General features: G+C 41.4%; 1 protein-coding gene across 1 annotated transcript in view; it reads right to left on the bottom strand.

The window, feature by feature from the left end:
* Positions 1–8,215: 8,215 nt before the first annotated feature.
* Positions 8,216–21,009, bottom strand: part of FAT3 (FAT atypical cadherin 3) — a 333,677-nt gene continuing 320,883 nt past the window's right edge. Inside the window, exons 26-28 of the mRNA XM_066544703.1 lie at positions 17,988–18,047; positions 15,374–15,409; positions 8,216–14,778 (exon numbers count right to left, since the gene is read on the bottom strand). Coding sequence (XP_066400800.1) covers positions 14,159–14,778; positions 15,374–15,409; positions 17,988–18,047 — 716 coding nt within the window. The 3' untranslated portion in view covers positions 8,216–14,158. The remainder of the gene's footprint in view (positions 14,779–15,373; positions 15,410–17,987; positions 18,048–21,009) is intronic.

The raw sequence follows: 21,009 nt of genomic DNA, 5'->3' as shown, positions 1-21,009 counted from the left end.
ATGTGGGAGGGAACCGGGCATCAGGATGCAAAGGAGAGGGCATATACAGGCAGTTGGCTGCTGAGACAACTTCTGTTTCAGCACTAGACTCACACCAATCCCAGCATCATTTCCCTGGCTGATAGAGAGCAGCCCCCACTACTGTGACTCACCCAGGTCATGGCCAGAATATCCTAACAAGCCAAAACACTGCAGAGAAAACAGCTGCTTCAACTTGACTGTTGTTTCCTCCTTGAAACTTTTTTTAGTTAAAGCTGCCTTTTCATACACAGCCTCAATGTGGCTCCCCTGAGCTACTCTATCCATGCATCTTATACTTTGTTTGTATATTCTTCTGCCTCTTCATCCAGAGAGGAAAGCAAAGGCTAGAAAAAGGACAACAATCCGAGTAGGCATTGATGCAAGGACCAGCCTTTCAGGGAAAAGAAGATATAAGAATATTGATACAGCAAGAAAAAAAAAAGATCCAAGTAAGCATGGAGATGTCTGACTGCTGGGCAGAATGGACACCTTCTGCCTTGCTGCTCCCCTGGCTGGTGGAGACTTGTTTGCCTGCCAGCTTGCTCAGTGCTCTAGCTAGGAGAGCGGAAAAACATGGCAGCTTAGTGATTTGCACCTTTCCTGACAAATAAGGAAAGAAGGAGCACAATCTATTCAACTTTGGCCTTTGGTGTGATTCTATTATATGGAGGAGAATTCAGAAGGGCCCGAAACCAACAGGGAGAAGGATAGATACTTTAATTGCCATGGAAGCAGCTACCCAGCAGAACAATATTTCTTGGGAAATGTTGTTTTGCCTAGATAAATTTGAGGTGAGGAACTTGACCACACTTCTGTAAGAGTTTTAAATTACTGCACATTGCTTCCCAACTAGAAAGGGATGTTGACAACATGAGAGATAGCTGAAAGGTCTGCTGAGATATGCTGACATGTTTACAGTCCATTATGGAGCATTAACTTAAAATGCACAGCACGGATTTTATTCAGTTTCTCAGGACCATCACAGAACAAGGATGGGTATCTCTTCATCATCTGCAAACCTTCAAATGCTTATCAAGACATACATGCAAAAAGATCTTCCAAATCCTGAAAGCTTCTATTAACCCTGACTTCTTCGAGATGCACAACCCTGAAATTCAGTGAAACATATGTCCCTAACTTGCTGCAGCCCCATGTAAAACTTGGTCACTGGTTTGGAGGACCAGAAGGCTGTGACAGTGTCTAGCTAAGCACTCACACAGCAGGTACCACAGTAGTCCTGTGGGATGCAGAAGGAACACCCAACACAGCAGTTTTCCCTATAATAAATCTTAAGATGTCATTGCTCTATCACTACAACTAATTCTAATTTGATGACCTAGTTGAAAGCCCTGAAAGCCGCTACAGCTGTTGTATTGTGTCCTGCCAAAAGTGTATCCATTATCCTTTCTAATATATCTGTGCAGGAACATGGAAGTCCCCTTTCAGTTATCTAAAACATTTGTAGTTTGAGTTTCTAGTGAATGCTTTTGACAATTTGAAGTTTTTCTCTTTTGCTTAGTTTCTCTAAGCAATGAGTAATTCTCCGTCACATGATAAACTCTATTGTCCCCTAAAATTAGTCCCCTGTGAAGAAACCACGTCAAAGCAGTGATCTAATGTCAAAAACACCTCTGGCGCTTGAAATCAGAGCAAACAAGAAAGAAGGAAAAGAAAAATTAAAAACACCTTCATTGGCAATTTGGAAGAGAATTTATTTCTTCCTACAGGGTGTATGATGAGTAATTCCTTTGCAAATGCTAAATTCCCTAAGAAATTGTGCTGGAGAAATATTGTTGAAGTCTCATGCTTTCAGTATTGCAGTCAATAAAATGAAACTGTCCCTTGATTAAAAATATGACTTAGGAAACAAAAAAAGCAGGCGGTAAAATAAGAAATAAATATTATAAATTATGGATTAGTGCTTATAAATCACCCACTTCTCCCTCAGTGGTTCCTAGAAAAGTTCAGCTGCAGGCATGGTTGACCAGGGCAGGAGTGCTGCCATGGTGCTCACAAGGCAGACACACTGCAGGAAGTTTCCAGACAGGATCTGCTCAACACCAAGGGGCATTTTGTATCTCTCAGACTTTTAATTTCTTCTCTACATTAATAATTTTTTTTTAATCATAGAAGGGATTAATTTCACCACATTGTCTGGCTTTTGTTTACCATCAACCAAACAACTTTCCTGGGTGTACTGTCAGTCTCGTATCTTCAACCTGAATGACAACTTATCTTTCAGAGATACAGATGGAGATGGAGTCCTGTTCAAGAACAGACAGATTTAAAATCAGAGTGATCTAAAGACATCCAGTGTTAAGCACTCAATCCAAGCTATAAGTAATTTCTCAATGTCAGTTCCCTGCCTTGCTACAGAATTAGCCTTTGTTTTCTCTGGTAATTTTAAACAATCTTTTGATAGCTAAATTAGTAAGAGTCACTGCAAAGTTTGAATCTCAACTCTTATTTCAGCTTTGCAGATTTTCTGAATGCTTTCCAGCTTCTCAACATTCATTTTTGCAATTTGAATGAGTCTTAATATAGCTGGCAATATCATCTACCTACCCTCAGTCTTACGCAGCCAGATTGCTTCTCAGCCATAGATCAAACTCCTACCATCACACTTAAAGCACTTATTCAAAGGATTATCTACTACACTATTTCCTAGCTTACTGAGACACAATACCAATGCACAGGTGCCAAAAAACTCATGCTAAAAACTGTGTAAGGAGGGAGCTGCAAGGGTTAAGACATATGAGAAGAGACAGTAAAGGAAGCATGTGGAAGGAAATGTTGGGAAAATGGCTGGAATACTCTTGGAAGAAGGTGTTCCATGCCAGAGAAGGCACACCCAAGGGGACTGCAGCTGCAGGTGACCCATGCTGGGGTCTGATCCCCTCTGAGGAGTTGTGGCCCTGGGCTACTCATGCAAGGGCAAGGACAACCCAGAGGGACTGCATCTTGTATAACAGCTTTTCTCCCAGCTTTTTGTGCAATTTGCTGTGTTTTTATCTTCTTTTCTTACCTTGTTATCTGAATCAAGTTATTTTAAAGAAGCAATGAATTATATTAAACAAAATTCCTTAAGTAGAGACTGCTTTGAAGATCACAACCTCTCCTGTAGCACCAGCTGGAGCAATGCAGTTCTCTGGACTCTCATTTGGGGGGTGCTGCTGCCACACTTACCTACATCCAGCACAAGGGAACAACATGACAGGGGGTCAGAGGCAGTAGTTTCTTTGAAGAAGGTGGCCAAACCACAGCCTCCAACACTCCAACTCACCAGGCCGTTGGGTAATTTTAGAGGGGAATTATGTTGGTCTTCTGATCTTATTTCAGTTTGCTATTACTCGTAAGTAATTTTTCATTAAATGGCTCAAACTTATCACTGAACATAACAATCAAAGGAATTTGATTACCTCTGGCCTAGGAGATATGATACTGTTTTCCAGAAGGAGAGGGCTGTACAGCACAGACAAAGCTAGGTACCTAGCAGCGTTACAGGGCTGTATTTTCCTGCAATCTTGGAGCACTGCTCTTCTCCTGGCACCTCTTGCTCTGACTCTGCTGTGTACTGAAGAAGTCCTGCATCTCCAGGTATCTACTTGGTTCACAACTGTGGACCAGTGGAAACTGCAACAATCCTAAACATTTTCAGGTTTTTAAAGGATGGAGGGAGGAAAAGTGGGTTTCTGGTTGAGCTGGCTAATCCTGAGTGCTGACTAGGTCTCCCTGCCTCTCCAGCTGCACTGATGCACAGCTCAAGTGCTGCTGGCTCCATCAGGCTACGTGTGGGTGCATTCCAAAACAGACAGTAGGACAGCATGTGATAGCAAAACTTTGAAATGGAAAAAGGTCTTGATCAGAGCATTGTCTTCTTCTTCAGGGGTAAATTTTTCCTTCTTCTGTAGAGTAACATGGCTTTTGAGGTTTGTATTAATTAATTAGTACTATTAAAAGTTAACAGTAAGTAGGGATAATGTAAAGTGATATTTCCTGAAGACCTACTAAATTAGATTTACACATAATAATTAATGAAAGGAAAATAATATTTATACATAGCAATGGAGAAATTTCAGTAGAATAGAAAACATTTTATTTCTTAGGACAGAAAGCACAGAAATAGATAGAATCACAGGAGGTAAGTTGAAACCTTTATATTCTTCCCATGTCATATATTCCAGGCCCTGGTCCTCTTAATGACTGTCTTCTACCTCTCTCCAGTTTACTAATCTATCTGTCTTTTGTAGGAGTAAATTTAAAATATTTATATTAAATTAAATAGTAAAGCAAATAAATTTTAATTAAATATTAAAGAAAATACATGAAACAACAATAGGAAATTATGCCCTGGAAGCAAAATCCATAGGATCTAAATAGAAGTTTATGGCTAAAATGATTATCATCTGGAATTCTTGATGGTCACTGAAGACAAATAATCTGTTCCCAGAAGGTGCCCTAAAGTCGATACTAACATTAGGTTAGATGACTTTACATCTGAGATCTCTTCACTGAACATAGAGCATCCAAGGATGACTGGCTCAGAGGGAAGCACCACCACTGCAGATATCTGAGGGTAGATGACAGCAATCCTCCCCCTGTGGCTGTATTTCGGTCTGTGCTGGAAGCAAACACAAGGCACAGATTTGCACTGGAAGCTCTGCAGGCAGCAGCTCCACTACTCCAGGTATTAATCTTCAACTCCAAGATGCACAGAAACTGTTAACTCTGCTTTGCTTTTAGCAGGATGGAGAGTGACAGGAACTTGGTCTCCTTGCAACATATCAATTCACAACTAACTTTAATAGCATATTTAGGTTTTCCTAGCAAATAATTCCCAGGAGAAATCCTTCCTCTTTGTATTAAGGCATTGCTAATGCCCCAACAGACGGATTGCAAACACCATTCTCAGGGAGACCCCTGAAGTTACTGAAAACAACTGGAGTGACTCAGAAGACTTAACAAAATCAGCACAATACCTTTTATGTGGACTAAGGCTTAAATCCGCACACACATCCTCTGTTCTGTACAGATAGGAGCACCTTCTATCATTGTGTTAACACATAATGTATTTAATTTTCTGTTATTTGAAATGAATGCCTTAAACTGACTTAGAAAAATTATATTCATAGTTTCTCTCTCTTTTTTAAAAAATATATATTTGCCAAATATATACAACCTTACAAACACTGCCATGTAACTGCTCAGTAGGCTGCAGCAGGCAGCTGCTCTCTCTGCTTGGCCTGAATACAGCAGCATTTTTCCCTGGAGGGCAATCCGTGACATGTCTGAGCAAGCCAAGAACTAGCCAAGTGGGGCAGCTGGAATTGGCCTCTGAGCAGCTGGTTCTTTGTACTTTCTGTCTTCACTGGGCAATAGCCTCAGAGCAGCTTTGTCCACTGAGCTCCGTGGATTCACTCTGGCTTTTAAAATCCATCTCTGCAGGAGGTGCTGGTGGCTATCCAAAGGCTCCTGGAAGCTTAGGTTATGTGTGCTGCAGAAAGTTATTCCAAAGGTAGTGGAAGATGTAAGTCACATCAAAGCAGTGGCAGAACTACAACTCACATGCCTGTGGATAAAGACTCCCTTAACTGGCTTGCATTTGATCATCCCTGGCCATACCTCCCTGATAAACAAACACGGACTCACAGAATGGTTTGGGTTGGAAGGGACCTTAAACATCATCTAGTTCCAACCCCCTGCCATGGGCAGGGATGCCTCCCACTATCCTAGGTTGCTTCAAGCACCATTCAACCTGGCCTTGGACACTTCCAGGGATGGGGCAGCCACAGCTCTGGGCAATCTGTGCCAGTGCATCACCATCCTCTCATTTAAGGTTTCGTCTATGGCAGTGGCCTAAGGGACACTGTAGGGTTTCAGTGCCAGGGCTGGTCACCACATCTTTAGGTGTCTGGCTCATTAAATCCTGTAAGGAGCCATCCTGCACACCAGAACCAGGGCCATGGTTTCAGGTGCTGGAAGAAATTTATGTAGTATCTGGAAGCCTAGAAAAGCAAGTTTAGGTGGGGATGTGAGCTAAATATATGCACAGAAAGGCCCTTGGTACCACTGGGGAGAATATAACATCTGAAGAAGTTAAATTAGGGAGGAAGAACTTGACATTCACCTGCTGTTACAATTTCCTTGCCTTCTCTCCTATGAAACCACTCATTTCTCTCCACAGCCAGGAGTCCTTCCTGCAACAAGGTGACATGCCTTCTGCAAAATGCTTTCTTCTCTGTGGCTATGACTGCTGTCTGAGAAGAGGTAGGGGGTCTCTAAATTGCTTTCTTTGAATGTTAGAGGAAGTCACAGTCATTGCACTGATGTTTTGTCCCCCACTGCATGACAGAATGGGGGGTAGGCAGAACAAAAACTGCAAGTAGGAAAGGTTGAAAGGTTTTAGCAGCACAGAAAATCTGTCTTTGATCTGAAAATGAAGATTCTTACTAAGTGTTCAGATAGGATGGATTGTCTCCTTCTTCTTAACATCCACCTGACTCATCCCTAGACTCCTACAGAAGCCCTCCAAGCTTTTCTGAAGGGCTGGAAATGCCACAGCCAGACACTTATCTCTGATTTTCACGTTGTTTTGCACTACAGATGTTTCTGTGCAAATAAAAGGAAAAATTCTGTGCAAAAAACTTCAGGTTCATTGAAATGATTAGAGCTGTCATTTCAGTGTCTTCTCCTTTTCATACTTTACCATGAGATGTTCCCCCCTTAGTTTTTAGACCACAAAGGCTTCTGGTGAGACTTCATGCACCAGCAGCACTGCAGTGTAAACTAGGGGAGGGTTTCCACCATGATGGACAGGATACACTGCATATTTACAAAACCTGTTACCAAAACACATGGGAGGAAGAAATAACTTATTTTTGATGTGAAGGGGAAAATCATTGGTGCTAGTTCTATTTTGACAGAACACTTAGGTGCATTTTGACCTGTTTGCCATCTCAATTCTCATCTTTTCCATCCTAACAGACATACTGATGTCATTTCATATCTCTAGCTTTGAACATTAAACTGATGCAAGAATTTTACATCATTTAATCTTGAATATTCTCTGAACCATACTCACTTTCTCTTATAATGCTCTGCTTCATCTCACTGTAACAGTGAGCCTCGCTGGACTGCCAAGCTACTTCTGCTGCCACAAGTATTTCCCTGACATTCTGTCAAGATCTACTGGTAATGGTGGAAAAGAAAAAAAAGAGATCATCTACAATCAGAAATAGAAATTTAAATAGGAAACTGACTAAAATAAGGTAGTCATCCATGCTAGGAAAAAAAGAAAAGGGTATTGAGGGAAGAGGGAAGAGACACTTCTAATGTTGACTTGGTATTTTTCCTTTCCACAGCTTAAACTTCTGTTTCAAGATTGCTGAGAAGGGCTATTTGTGTGCTGACTGGTGGTGACTGAAACACTGCTCTGAGTCCTTTAACGGGACACACAACGCAGGCAGCATCCCTGCTCCCCAGCAGCACGAGGGGTGATCTTGGCTGCGCCATGGCAGAGTGTTCTAAGAGCTCAGGAAGGACTGTCTCCCTTTCTTTCTACACTGAGCTTCTGAAGCCATGTTTCAGTCCAGTCCAGCTAGGGCAGCTTGGCTGTGGAGCTGGAAGGTGTGATGAAGGAGGAATAGACGGGGTATCCCTGAATGCAAGGCCTGGCCAGACTGAATACCATGACATCTCTTTCCAGGGGCAGTGCCAACACACATGAACTTGTCCCAGCTGGTCCCACCTGCCAGTGCCATGATGCTGGAGCATAGAGATGCCCATGGCTGGCACATTGTGGAATGGGATGCTGCTTTACACACCCATTCCTTTCACCCCCACTAAGCAACCAGACAGCTGCACTGTCCCCTGAAATTTGTCTCCATTGATGGAGTTCACTGTCTAGATGGCTACATGATGCAATGATGCCTTTTGCATTCTTTGAAGATGTGGTTTTAATCAGGGAACTGCCTTAGCTTACATCAGCTAAGCAACTCTTGGCAAAGGTGCTCTGCAGTGCAAGTAGGGGCCCCTACAGAGGAATTTCCATGTAATAATGAAATTAATTTAAGGACTTCAAAAAAGTAGCATTTTCTCCAACACAGAGAATGCTACATTCTTTCAAGAACTGGTGTATTTTATCTTGCTCCCTCCTTTGAAAGTAGGAGAAAAATCAAAAAGCAGTCAACACAGCTGGGCTTTTCTTTTTGTTTACTTGGAAAACTTATTTTAACCATCAACTTTAGCAAATTTTGGCAGTTACAAACCTGTACACTTTTTTTTTTGTTGTTTTGTTTTTATAGCAAAAGAACACAAGACAATACTGCCAACAGCAATTATGAAGGAACAATTAGTTTTCAGATGAAGAACTATACCCACTCAAAGTGATAAACCTTCCCTTTTGCATAAGGTTTAATTTGTTGTCATTGGAAAAATGACATCTCTTAATACCTACTTGAAATGGAATAAAAATCATACCTCTAGGTTTTTTGTGCAAAACACATTCATTTTAAAAAGTCAATAAAAAAATCTTCTTAAAACCAGAAAGAAGTTAAACAAAAAGAGCTGAACCCAAAGGAAAATTACAGTACATTTTGAAATGATTAAAAAGTCTTCAGATCTAAAACTTTTTTTCCTGTTATCTTAGAAGTTTAAACCAACTTTGATGACTCTTTTGAATTATATCAATCAATCAAACAAACAAACAAACAAACAAAAGAAATTAAAGCAACCTGATTGGCATCAAATATCTACAAAAGCCTGGTAATTTGAAACCATTATATACATTATTTTATAAACTTCTTTTTAAACACCAAAACATACATCTTTTACAAACCAGCCTGCTTGAGACAGGTAAAATTTACAAGACAATCTTTTCCAATACAGTGCTTTAAAGAGAACTGCTTTCACTCCTAAACATCTTTGTCATCTCCTGAAAATTGGCAGTATGGGCTCATTGCATTGCTGATTAATAGTGTTTCAGGTATTCCTATGACAAAAGAATGCTACAGTTCTGAGGGCTCCAATCTCTTTCCATAATACAGTTCAAGTGCACTCTTAACACTGGTAAAGATTACTTATGGCCTTTGTGTAATACGACATATTTGCAATTATTGCTTTTCATTATTACATAAAGAAACAAATTTAATTTCATTTCCTCCCCATCCGCTCGTTCCTTGGATGATGCAGCTAATTTACCAGCTGGATGGCCCTTCTGATAATGGAGATGTTAAATGTCAAGTTCATGAAACACAGGCTAAAAACCATGGTTAATGGGCAATGGTCTAAATTTCTAAGGCTCAGATCACATTTTGGTGTATTGAGAGGAGCAGAGATGCAAACAGGCAAAAAGCAGTTTTTACCACATGGTAAATGATGGTAAACCGTCAGGGAATGAAGCTGAAGATGTAACTCTCTTGCTGGAAACCAATGAAATGCCCATTATTACTAAGTGAATAGTTCCAAACATTATCTACAAAACACAAATGCACTTTCATACTGGTTCTGAAGAGCTGGCTTCCTCCATTATTAGGGATGCTTCCTTTTCAAATGAAGCTTAGCAGAACTGGCCCAGGGCACCTTCACCTCCCTTTCCCATGACTGCAGTTATTGACTGTAAGGATATACTTACTATAGCATCCCTTTAGCTTTTTCGACGAGGAGTAAAGTGTGTTCTCAGCCATTTGTCCTGTTCAGTCCACATTTTTCTTTATGATGGAATTTATAGGAGACCAGAGCAACAACTTTTATGTCATGTTCTCAAAATGTCTCTGCCTGGCTCACAGAGACAAGAGGCTGCTGCCTCCCCATTGATCAGCATTTCATGACATGCTTTTATTCACTGTGCTGCAGCCACACTGAGAAGGTACCAATACATCAAGGCTCTCACTACTTCAGACTACACTACACAGAATTTAGAAAACAGGAGAAAAAATTCCAAACACCAAAATTTAAGTTCTTTGTGGGACATGCAGAGGTGGAGACCCTGCTTGACAGATGGCACACACAACTTTCAGGTTCAGGAAAACAGTGGCAGTGAGAAGCCTTTGACTCCTTCCAGCTTTTCACTGGAATTATATGTTAGAGAAACCCCTGGGATAGTCTGGTATCAAAGACATCACTGGGCTTAAGGACAAGAGCTCTATTGACAGGAAATCATGGTTCTGTAGTCAATCTCTGCATTCCAAGGTTCTCCTGGTTGCCTAATATGCTGTATCCTATAGGAGGGTCCTAGAGGAAGGCAATTTTATGTATGTCTTCTAGTGAGGTTGTCCATTGTCTCCCATGGGAGGGAAGTGATTCTACAGCTCCATGGTGTCACATTTGGCCCTTTATTCCACTTTAAGATACTGGTCAAGGACAGCAACTACATTCAGTATCTACAGTGCTGGGGGGGAGTTTGCCCTATTTTTTTTTTGGAATATTTATAATACAAAGGTAAAGTAATTAACATACTTAAGAATTGTACATAAGACTCATTTTTCCTTTTACACAGGGATATCTAATGTGGTATTGGCAGAATAAATCATGTTGTAGTCACTGTAAGGCTCTTTCCACTGCCAGCGTTATTAAAAAGGCCAGCACTGTGCATGGCATTCTCAACTTGATCAAAATGCAGAGAACAAGCACCCTTTTACTTAGACTCATACACCCCCGGAAAAGTTCATGATTTTTGATATAAATGTGCATTTGCATTTTAACAAGTTGCTTTTTTCTCTTGCTGCTTCTTTCCAAAAAGTCAAAACTTTCTTGATCCTAAGTTATAAGCCAGTGATACTCAAAAGTACTTCATTAAGCCCATGAAATCATCTGCTACAGATGATTCTGAGAGAAAATATCGGGTAGTGGAGCCATCTACAGGGATGTAGTTTGAAATACAGACACACAGGATAAGCAGAGATGTGCAGGGTAGCTCTTGCAGAACTAGGGACCTGACAGCAGCAGTGATACAAAAATCCTCATATGGCAGAAAAAGGAAATATATATTGGAAGCCATAATATGAACAGTAATTCTTACATTATGTTATGAATGTGTTCTTATGTTCCAAATTAGAAGATTTTGACTTGTTCGTGTGGAGTAGTAATTAAAAAGAGAAAACAAAATGGCTTGGTTTAACAAGGGATGTTAATATGAAAATCTTACTCCCTAAGAGGTATTTCACCTTTAGATTTGCATTTGGGTCTTATCATTATCAAAATAGCCTGAAAAAAACCAGAAAAGCCACAGAAGTACCAATATTCACAGAGGGGAATCTGAAGATGGATTTGGAGGGGAGGAGATATTGAGGTATAGAAATCATGAATAGGACAGAGAAGGCTGAACGGGTGATCCTTGGCACCTTCCCAACAGCACTTTAATAAGTAGGCGTTCAGTGAAATGAAATGGCAACAACATCAAACAGAAAAAGTACTATACATTGTATTTATGCATATTTTACTATTAAAACTCACTACCAACAATATATTACTGAGGCAACAAGCTTGGTAAGAAACATTGATTTCTTTGTTTTTTTTTTTTTTGCATGGCAATCACTAGGCTCCCATCGTGCTGTCCCTCATGACACTTTTGATATGTTCCAGTAAATTTTGATACTGGTGTCTCATGCTTATGCAAGAACTTTCACTACAGAAGACAGGTGACAAGTACACCTAATAACTATCTGGGGGCTTGAACAGAATTACTTGCATAATGGATAAAAATGTCTCAAACCAAAACCGAGTAGGAGCAAACCTCATGTAAACTGCAGCCTGATGCTAAGAGAGCATCTCATTCTCAAGTCATACAAGCTTTAAAAGTGCAGCTAAATTTGCAGAATTGCTTTGCCAACTCTGATGCTCCTAACTCTTGAAGAGACATCAATCTAATTGCATTTCCTTTCCTGTAACACAGACTTCATGAACAATATGAGTTATCCTCTATCTGTGCCTCTAGGCTTGCCAAACCATTTTATGGCCTTCTGGCAAATCCCTCAGTTCCTTGCAATCACAATACAAATTTCTGCATTTTTTTCTTCTCAAAAACACAGGAATAATATCAGGGGAAAGGGTTTGAAACGCACCATGAGCACATTCAGAATATATCACTGTTACAGAAGCATGTTTACTTTGAGAAGACCAAGTGACATTCATAAATTCAAAGGACAGGACCTATTTGCAGACAAGTACTTGATAATACTTGTATGTGCAGTACATTCTCTCTAGAAGTTCACTCATTTCATTCATATACCTATACATAATGAGCTGTTTTCTACTGAAGAAGTGCTGCCTCATCCCAAAGAAAATATCCACACCAATCTTTCACAGCTATACGAATTATTGGAGGGAAGCAGCAACACACTGTACCTACTCCAAGAATTCTATAAAACCTGTTTTATTAAAAGTGTTACAAGCTGCAATTATTTAAATTACATTCTACTAGTAATTTATTTGTGTTGGGGAAAATTTCTGAATAAACTCTTCCTGTATGTCAAGAAATGGCTTGCAATTTAATTTTGTGTGAAATTCCTGTCAGTCAAGAACATGCCCTGACATACAACTGCTGAAACTATCCAGTTAAGGTGACTGACCAAGGGACAGGACAAGGAAAGCAGCACAGTAAACCTGCTAATGAATCTGTTCATCTATCAAAATGATTTAGGTATTCAGTAGCTTTTCAGAATGACAGAATTATGCCATGGCAGAAATGGATGAAAACCCAACAGTAATGCAGGCTTGTAGACTCACATTCACTGGTAAGGTACAGAGATGCTGTAAAATGCAGTGGGGTAAAAACATTTTCAGAGCACCAAGCAACAGGTGTGTATACTCTGCTTTAATACATTGAGTGAAAATCCAGTATTTCCAGATTGCGCTTGACTACTCTGACCTAATCAATGTGAATGACCATTTACTCCAATCAGGCTGAGGGAAGCATAAAAGCATACAGATATCATGGTTTTCTTGATTCCACAACAGTGTTCTGAAGTCTGCAAACAGCCTTTGGATGCACTCAAATCCTACAAAATCATGCGCCCAGTGGAAAATCTGGCAACAGATCTTTGGCCACAGTCCATTCATGCAGCTCCACCGACTGAGTCAGTCTACAGCAGCTGAGAACTCATCCTGTGAACTCTAGGGATGGACATTTGCCAAAAGATGCTAAGCTAATGACGTGAGGTTACAGCAGCCTTATATGTAACTTAATTGCAACTAATTTTACTGCAGTAACTGCAGCACGAGGACTGCTGTTAAAGAGCTGATTGCCCAAGCAAAAAATTTCAAAAAAATGATCAGCTGGGTAGGTTACCTGAAGTTTTCAGATTCATGTTCATGTTGCATACACATTGAGAGAGGCTGTGCGTACACAGCTGGGGCAAAACCAGGCCACTCCTGAGCCAAACTCGGACATTTTGGGAAGTCCTCATGGGCAAAGCTATGCACATGCACTTGACATCAGGTTTTAAAAATGACGACCAAAGTAAGCCAATTTGGAGTAAATATAAACTGTGTGTGTGTGTGTTATTCTACACAAAGCAGAATGAAATGCTATGTAATGAACAAAAGTATAGATAAATATTTATGGACAAATAATTGGTCACTTGTCTTTGATAGGTCAATTTGTAAATGTTGCTTTTTTTAACCATCTGATGTGTTGTATGCAGCACCCTCAGCAATCAATTGCTTTCACTCTTTGCTGACATAAAATTTCATGCAACAGTACATTCTAGAATGATCCATACTCGTTCCTTAATACTGTGGGGAGATCATAACACTGTAACACTTTTAATAACACAATGCCAAAAAAAACCCCAAAAACATCCCAACTTTGTGAGAGAGAAAGAAATTATTTAGCAGTTATTTTTCCCCCTGCCTCAAAAGCTGAGTTTTACTCTTGGTAATAAATAGAAGGTACACTCTCTCCAGATTGTCTGTAACAATTTTGTGATGTATAATACTTAAAACAATTGGTCTCTTCGTGTCTGCACATACAGTATCATTTCTGAACAAGTTAATAATGGGTTCTACTGAACTTTTCTTTGCCCAATATATATATAGACACACCTTCAGCAAAATTTCTTCTCAGTGTTTATACTATTAATTGGACGAAATGACAAAATTAAAAAAAAGAAGAGGAGGAGTAAGGAGAAAGGAGCTTCCTTTACACTTGTGTCTGCTGCTGGGTCTCCACAAATGGAATGTGAACATTTTCTAGGCTGAGTTCCTCCACGCTTTCAAAGTCACTCATGGCTACTTCGGAGTCATCAAAGCCGCAGCCGGCTGAAACGTCAGAGGAGGAGGCGTTGAGAGAGTTGTGCAAGGATAAGGGCACCTTACCTGCACCAGCATTTTCTGTGTTCTGGCCTGGGCCAACAGCAAAAGTACTAAATTCGTTCCCAGTCTGAGATCCTGTGGTGTCCGTCTCATTGGGGAACGGGTGGGGAGGGAGGTATTGGCTCGGGTGGAAGTGCGGCCGTCTCCTGCAGTCAGGGCTGAGAGTACTTGCCATTGAGACCGGCTGCGAGGGTGGGAGGGCTTCGTATTGGTCTGGGTAATCTTCTGGAAGAGGAGGTGGCAACTGGTCCTGGCTCAAAAACTCCTCTTCATGAGGGGGAGGGTAGTCGCTGTCGATGTCGTAGCCACCAAGGTAGTAATCTGTTTCCAGTTCTCTGGTGCTGCCGTGATGAGCCGAGCCTCCATCCGTCGTCTCAAAATTGGGCACTTCCTCAATGTCGGACAAGCGAGCGCTGGGCATCCAGTCAGAGGTATCCCAATGATACGCTGCAGCAGGGAAGAGAACCACAGCACTCTGTTAGGATGAGACCACGGAGGAGAGCAGTGTCCTGCATGCACCTGCCTGAGTCCTCACAGCACATTCAAATCACAGCATGCCCCACAGGCCACGGACACAGGTCAGCCATGCTCTGACCAGAGGGGTAGAGGAGGAGAATAAATTGCATTATGACGCTAATGCAAACAAGCAAAGAAACAAAACACGGCCACTCTCAGGCATTTTGCTTTTTAAGATGCTACTGGGTTGTATTAGAAACTGTGAGTCCAAGAAATCAAAATGTCTGAATTACCGTTTTTCACAGCTACTTGAAAAAAATCTTTAAATGCAGTCAGCATGCCTACAGAATCTTATCTCCCCTTCCACCTCCAATGACTTGAAGAAAGAAAGTGTGCAAGCAAATAATCTGATTGACTGAAAACTGAATTTTGAAACAAAAAAAGTGGCTGACCATTCTCATGCATCTTTTGAATAGAATTCAAACAAAAGGGTACACATGAAGCAGTTCAAGAAAAAAACCAAATAGATCAAGTCAGTGCTCTGCCCACCCCGGCCCACAGGCAGAAGGTGCCCCAGAAAAATCACCTCTGTTGTAGTTCTGTCCTTGATCCATAACAGACACTGTCAGATACAAAGTGAAAAGCAAAAACTGGTAACTTGGAGCTTGTCACCAGCATTGTATTACATGTGAAAATACAAAACTCTGCATGCATATTTCTAAAGTACAGCTGCCATGGTGTCATTTTAGTAGGATTTTAAATTATTTATTTTAACGTAAAAGATAAGCTTGCCTGTCAAATGCAGACATAGATAAAGAAATGTTTATGTCGTGTATTATATTCCTTTTCTATCATATCTTAATTATTTACCCTCACTGAACAGATACAGAATTTCATTAGAGTTGTAATTCTTAGCACAAAAAAGGGCTATCCACCATCGACATGGCTTATAATTGCAAAGTACATTTTTCTCTCACTTGTTCACTTTGAAACAGAAAAATAAGAATCTACCATTCTCAGGGCCGGTTCAAACAAATCTGGGCCCACCTGGGCTCAGATACCATGGTGATGGGCACGGTATAAGAACCTGAATAGAATAGAATACAAAGCCATTTAATGGGGCTATCAGCTACAATGCTCCGCAACCCCACACCCACCTCCCACCTGCACTGCCATGCTAGCTGGTGGGGAGGGAGGCATTCCAGTATGGAGAGGGTGCAGGGGTGGGGGAGAGAGCAAGGAAGGAGGTTTTATGTGAGACAAGAGCAGGGAATAAGCTGCAGCGTTTCTAGATGGATATGCTCTTGTTCAGCCGCATGTTATTTGGCTTCATGCAGGAAGTCATCGGGCAAAGTCTCTGGATGACATTGCTGGAGGAGGTCTGGCAGGAGAAACAGACCTCTGTGGCATCACAGCTTGTACCCTCTGTGGCTCAGACACAGGCAAGGGAAGACTTCTCCAGCCCTTCACCTACTCAGACCACACTTGCCCTTGCTCATCACCACATGGTGCATGGGGTGATGGTGAATTTTTCCCTTAGCTGGATAGCCAGGCAGGAGTTCTCCACCTGCTCTGCCATATCCTGGAGTGAGGAGGGCTGGGGCTACTACAGGTGTAGCAGCAGTGTCTGAACCGGCCCTAACCTCTCTTCTGCACTTCTCTCTTCTTTGTACAGTGGATTTGCTGTGTTGGGGTCAGTGTGATGGCACTGCACCTGAGGTGTGTCAGGGCCCTCTGAGTTGTGTGGATCAGAATCCAGGAGAACCTCACTAATTTGCTGACTTGCACAACCCTGGGCAGGTCCCTGGGGCAGGAGCCCCATCCTCCCGTGACTCTGTGGCAGCGATTCTGCCCAGAGCTCCAGTGTGGCTAATTACTCACCACTTCCAACAGCTCTGCTGCAGAGCAGACAATTCTAAGAATCCTAAGTTTCATATAAGGAACTGGGAAGTGGGCAAAGCATTTTCAGTGACAGTCTCTTGAAACTACTGCCAGACTGGCTTTTTCTGACCTTTAAAGGATGATAATGAGCCAGGGTGTTTGCTTAAGCTTTCCCTTAGGAAGGCAAGGTCATTTTCAGTGCCTGTGGTTTCTTTTCAAGGTAACTTTTTTATTTTTTGAATGGGACTTTCTTTTGAATTAACCTTGGCTAGTTAATTTTTGGTTTTTTGATAGTGAGAAGACTGGCACTCTTACACTTCAGGGTATCAATAAATGCACTATTAACAAATATTCAAGTGGCATCACTAGCTAGCAGTAAAAGTGTTTTTCAAAATTACTGTGACACTGGCTCAAGAAAAAAATCTGTAGTTTCACAAAAATAATGTACTTAATAATCTTAATGTATTATGCAGACTAGATTAGCTGAAGTATGTAAAATCTGTCTTAAATTTGCTAAGGACAGATGAAATTTTTGACTTGTGGACAACCTGAGTTGATGCTGGGTTGACATTTGCCCAAGGGTAGGAAAAATGTTGGAAAATAAATAAAAGTAATGTTTATCTATGATAACAAGACATTTCCTCAGTGCTTTATGGAAAAAAGAAAATAGTGATATCCCCGCATTACAGGTTCACTTGTAACATGATATGCCTGAGGTTACCCAGGAGGTCAGTGGAAGAGGTGAGTGCTGGTCCTTGGAGCACATTGCCATGCTCTGTGGAACGGGCAGACCAATGCCACGGGAGAGCCACAGCACCCGTGGAGCTGTGCCCACACATCCGCTGTTTGGCAGGGTTTCCTGGGAGAAACCAGCCACCAGCAAGCCACCACTGTGCTCCTCTCTGTGTGATACCACTGGGGTACATAACCCAGCTCTGCTGCAGCATGGGACACTTCACAGACTTCCCGTGTCATCTTCTGCTTCCCAGTCTCTGCAGCCAGGATCATCTCAATGATATGGCTTCATTATCAGTCTATTATTTTCTCTGAAGGCAATGAGAATAAACAAGCAGAAACATTGACTTGAACAGAAGAGGATGAAGGCTTGACACCTTTTCTACCACCTCCAGTTACCCACAGATATTTTGTGGTACAATCCTCTGGCATTTTCATGTTTGCTGGTGAACATGCTGATCTGCAAAACCCAATCCCTGCCACAGGATTGCTGGTCAGTGTAGATTAGTGAGGTTCTGCTGGAATGTTTCACAATGAAAATAGGAAGCATTGTTGTATAACAAGAAAGAAAAAAATTTAAATACCTTCATTTTCTATAGTGTCAACTACATTGTTGACAAGCTGTATGACAGTCACTATGGAAGCTTGCAGGGGAGGGAAAGCAGAAAATAAAGGGAGGGGAAGGACAGCTTCAGGTTAGTATTTAAAACACACATCATAGGTTACCACAATAAATTCTCTCAAAAAACAGAGCTGACATTGAAAGAAAAAAAAAAGGCTGCTGACCAATGCATGATTTATGCAGTTGGTTGCAGGACATTTCATTTCAGATAATCCCATATATCTTCAGAGTGCTGATAAATTCCAAACCAGCATTTCCAGAAAGGCATATGGGATGATGTGTATCACCTCATAAATTCAAGCAGACTGGTCAGCTGATTCAATTAACCAAAGCAGTATCTTGTCTACCTGACACTAATTTCTAATTCATTCTTCTTAGAGGTCTCCAGAGATGGTGCTATGTACTCCAAGGATCATTATCTTTTAGACCAACACACCATCAGAAATGGTGTTAAGCTCAATTTATTTCCTAAGAGGAATGTTTTACTTATTTACTGTCTGTGCCATGCCATGCAATACCTCAGGGAGTTTAAGCAGCACAGCTATAATTAGGAGGACACAGCCATGTAGGTGTGGTTCAAATTTTGACCCATGTTTGACAGAATAGTTTCACAAACACTTTGTGTTCTCTGCAGGTGTTCCAACAAAACACACTTTTCCCTTGAAATCATTAATATAGACTGTGCAGCTTTTTAATGTGGAGGCCTGTAAAGTGTGGTCTTCCAGATGATCTGCATTTTGCACCACCCAACCCTCCTGCCTCTGAGAACATGAAATAAACCCAAAAATCAAAACTGAAGGGAAAGCTCTGCATGAGAGTGCAATGGATCCTTCCCTTTTCCTCTGTCTTTAGTTATGAGAAAACCAATTGCTTGGAGCAATGTGGGGCAAAACATACTTTTTTGTTTCACACAGCCAACAGACTTAGAGATCACAAGAAATGTGTTAACAGTGCAGACATATGTTGAATATTTTCACATTTTTGCTAAATTTTGGGCATGGGACCTGGTATATCATCCAATTTCCTCAGTTCTAGTGAGGGCTTAGCAAAAAGAGCCTTGATAAACCAAAGGACCCCTGTTCTGTGTCTATGATCAGCATATTTATGCCATCAACAGCAATAGTAATTATACAAAGGAGACTTGTACTGTCTAATGCAAAATAAACATGATAGAAAAATAAGGGGCTCCACGCAGTTAGTGCTGCATGGCTGAGAAAATAGATGGAGGGCAGCTGTGAACTATTAGAGGAAAAAAACCTAAGAGTGAAAAACAGGTCAAAACGCAGGGCCAGTACAGTTTTCTTTGCAACTAAGGGCTGGCTCTGGTGGGAGCTGCGCAGATCATATTCACAGAAAAGAGGGAACCCCACCTCACACAGCTCAGTGCAAGTCAATGCTCAGATTTTGGACTACAAAAATTACTGCTAACTACTGACAGAAAGACTAGGGAAGCTGAGCAATTTAAATGCAGGAGAAATAAGGTGAGAGAAAAAATGTAGTTTCAAAATCTCACCCCACGTGAGTTTACATGGCAAGACAAGCCCTTGACACAGCAAGAGAAGGCTTCAAGAGCCCTAGAGGGGGTGAGCAGAAGCTGCCTGCATATAGTAAGCATATACATATTCACAGTGGAATTCATCCCACTGCTGCCAGATAGGTTTCCTCAGTCAGAAGCTGCCACCCAATTTCACAAGTCAGTGTCAGCATAGCCATTTGTACATTTGTGTGACACAAGCCTGTCTCCTGTGCTAGCCTGAGAACTCAGCAGAATTGTTCCTGGCTTTGGAGGAAGGGGTTTGGAGAAGGAGCCACTGTCCTGTCTCATCAAAGAGTGTAGATGTTGAATTGTAATTGTTTTGTTTTCACTGACAACCTTCTAACCTCTGCAGGTGTGTGAAGTACAAAGAATTGAAATACAAGAAGAGCAAAGATTCATGGCTTTAGGAGGCATATCCATTAGCCCTAAAGTACAGGCATGTGAATATGTATATGCTTACTTATGCCTGGCTTTGCCCTTTAGGCTCTTTCACTGCAGACCTTCCCTGCTGCTTCAAGCAAACCAGAGCGTGTGGTCTTGCATCGATCTCTGCAAATGACTCAGATGATTTAAGTTTCTTCCCTCGTTCTCCCTGAAGATATGGATTTGTTTGAACCCTGAACTAGAAATGTTATCTCAAAAGGCCATATTTTAAATGAAGCCTTCACAAAAAATGAGTGGGCACAGAAGGTCCAATCCAGCTTCTGTGGGTACTGTGTCAATGATTTCAGTGGAGACAGGATCAGGAGTTTGAAATGTCTAATCAGAATTTGTGAGATACAGAAAGTAACAATGTACAATAAATGACCACTTGAATAATTATTCCAAAGGTAACTATAATGTAAATATATTTCATTAAATAACACTTATCCTAAAAAAAGGCTAAAGCGGTCTTTTTGGTGCAGGGCCAGAAAAGCATAGGGAAGCCTGACAAAAATAATGGCAATGCTTCAGGCACAGCAGGCCAAAAGGAACTGCAAGTATACTTTGCTATCAGTGCTTTTTCCAACATTTCAGAGTTCCTAGAGAACAGCTGCACGACATGACTGAGGAGCTGAGTCTACAGACAGTTCATTAACTGGTGGCTGAGGAAACCAAGCATGATTCCTTTGTGATAGTCTTTTTCTGTGTGTCTAAACGAGGCTTCCCAGACATCCACCATCCCTCCCCAGCAGAAACATCTTGACTTTTCTCAGACCCACTGCTCAACATATGTGGGCTGCAGGAACAAAGGTTTGCTCTGACTCTGTGGACCTTTTAGTGGGCTGTGTATGGCTCTGCCTGTGTCACCCAGGGAGATAATGATGCAGGACATGAGAGGCAGGCACTGAGTATGCACTGAACAAGGATTTAATGGTGCTCTATTGTTTGCTGAGCTGTGATTGCCAGGGAGAGGCCAGGACGCTGGGGACTGGCTCATCCGCTCATTGTTGCGGCTGAGCACCAG

The sequence above is a fragment of the Molothrus aeneus genome, chromosome 2 (assembly GCF_037042795.1).
Source record: "Molothrus aeneus isolate 106 chromosome 2, BPBGC_Maene_1.0, whole genome shotgun sequence".
In the NCBI taxonomy this organism is placed as follows: Eukaryota; Metazoa; Chordata; class Aves; order Passeriformes; family Icteridae; genus Molothrus; species Molothrus aeneus.
The sequence above is the reverse complement of the archived record's forward strand: the minus strand, read 5'-3'. Positions and strand labels throughout refer to the sequence as shown.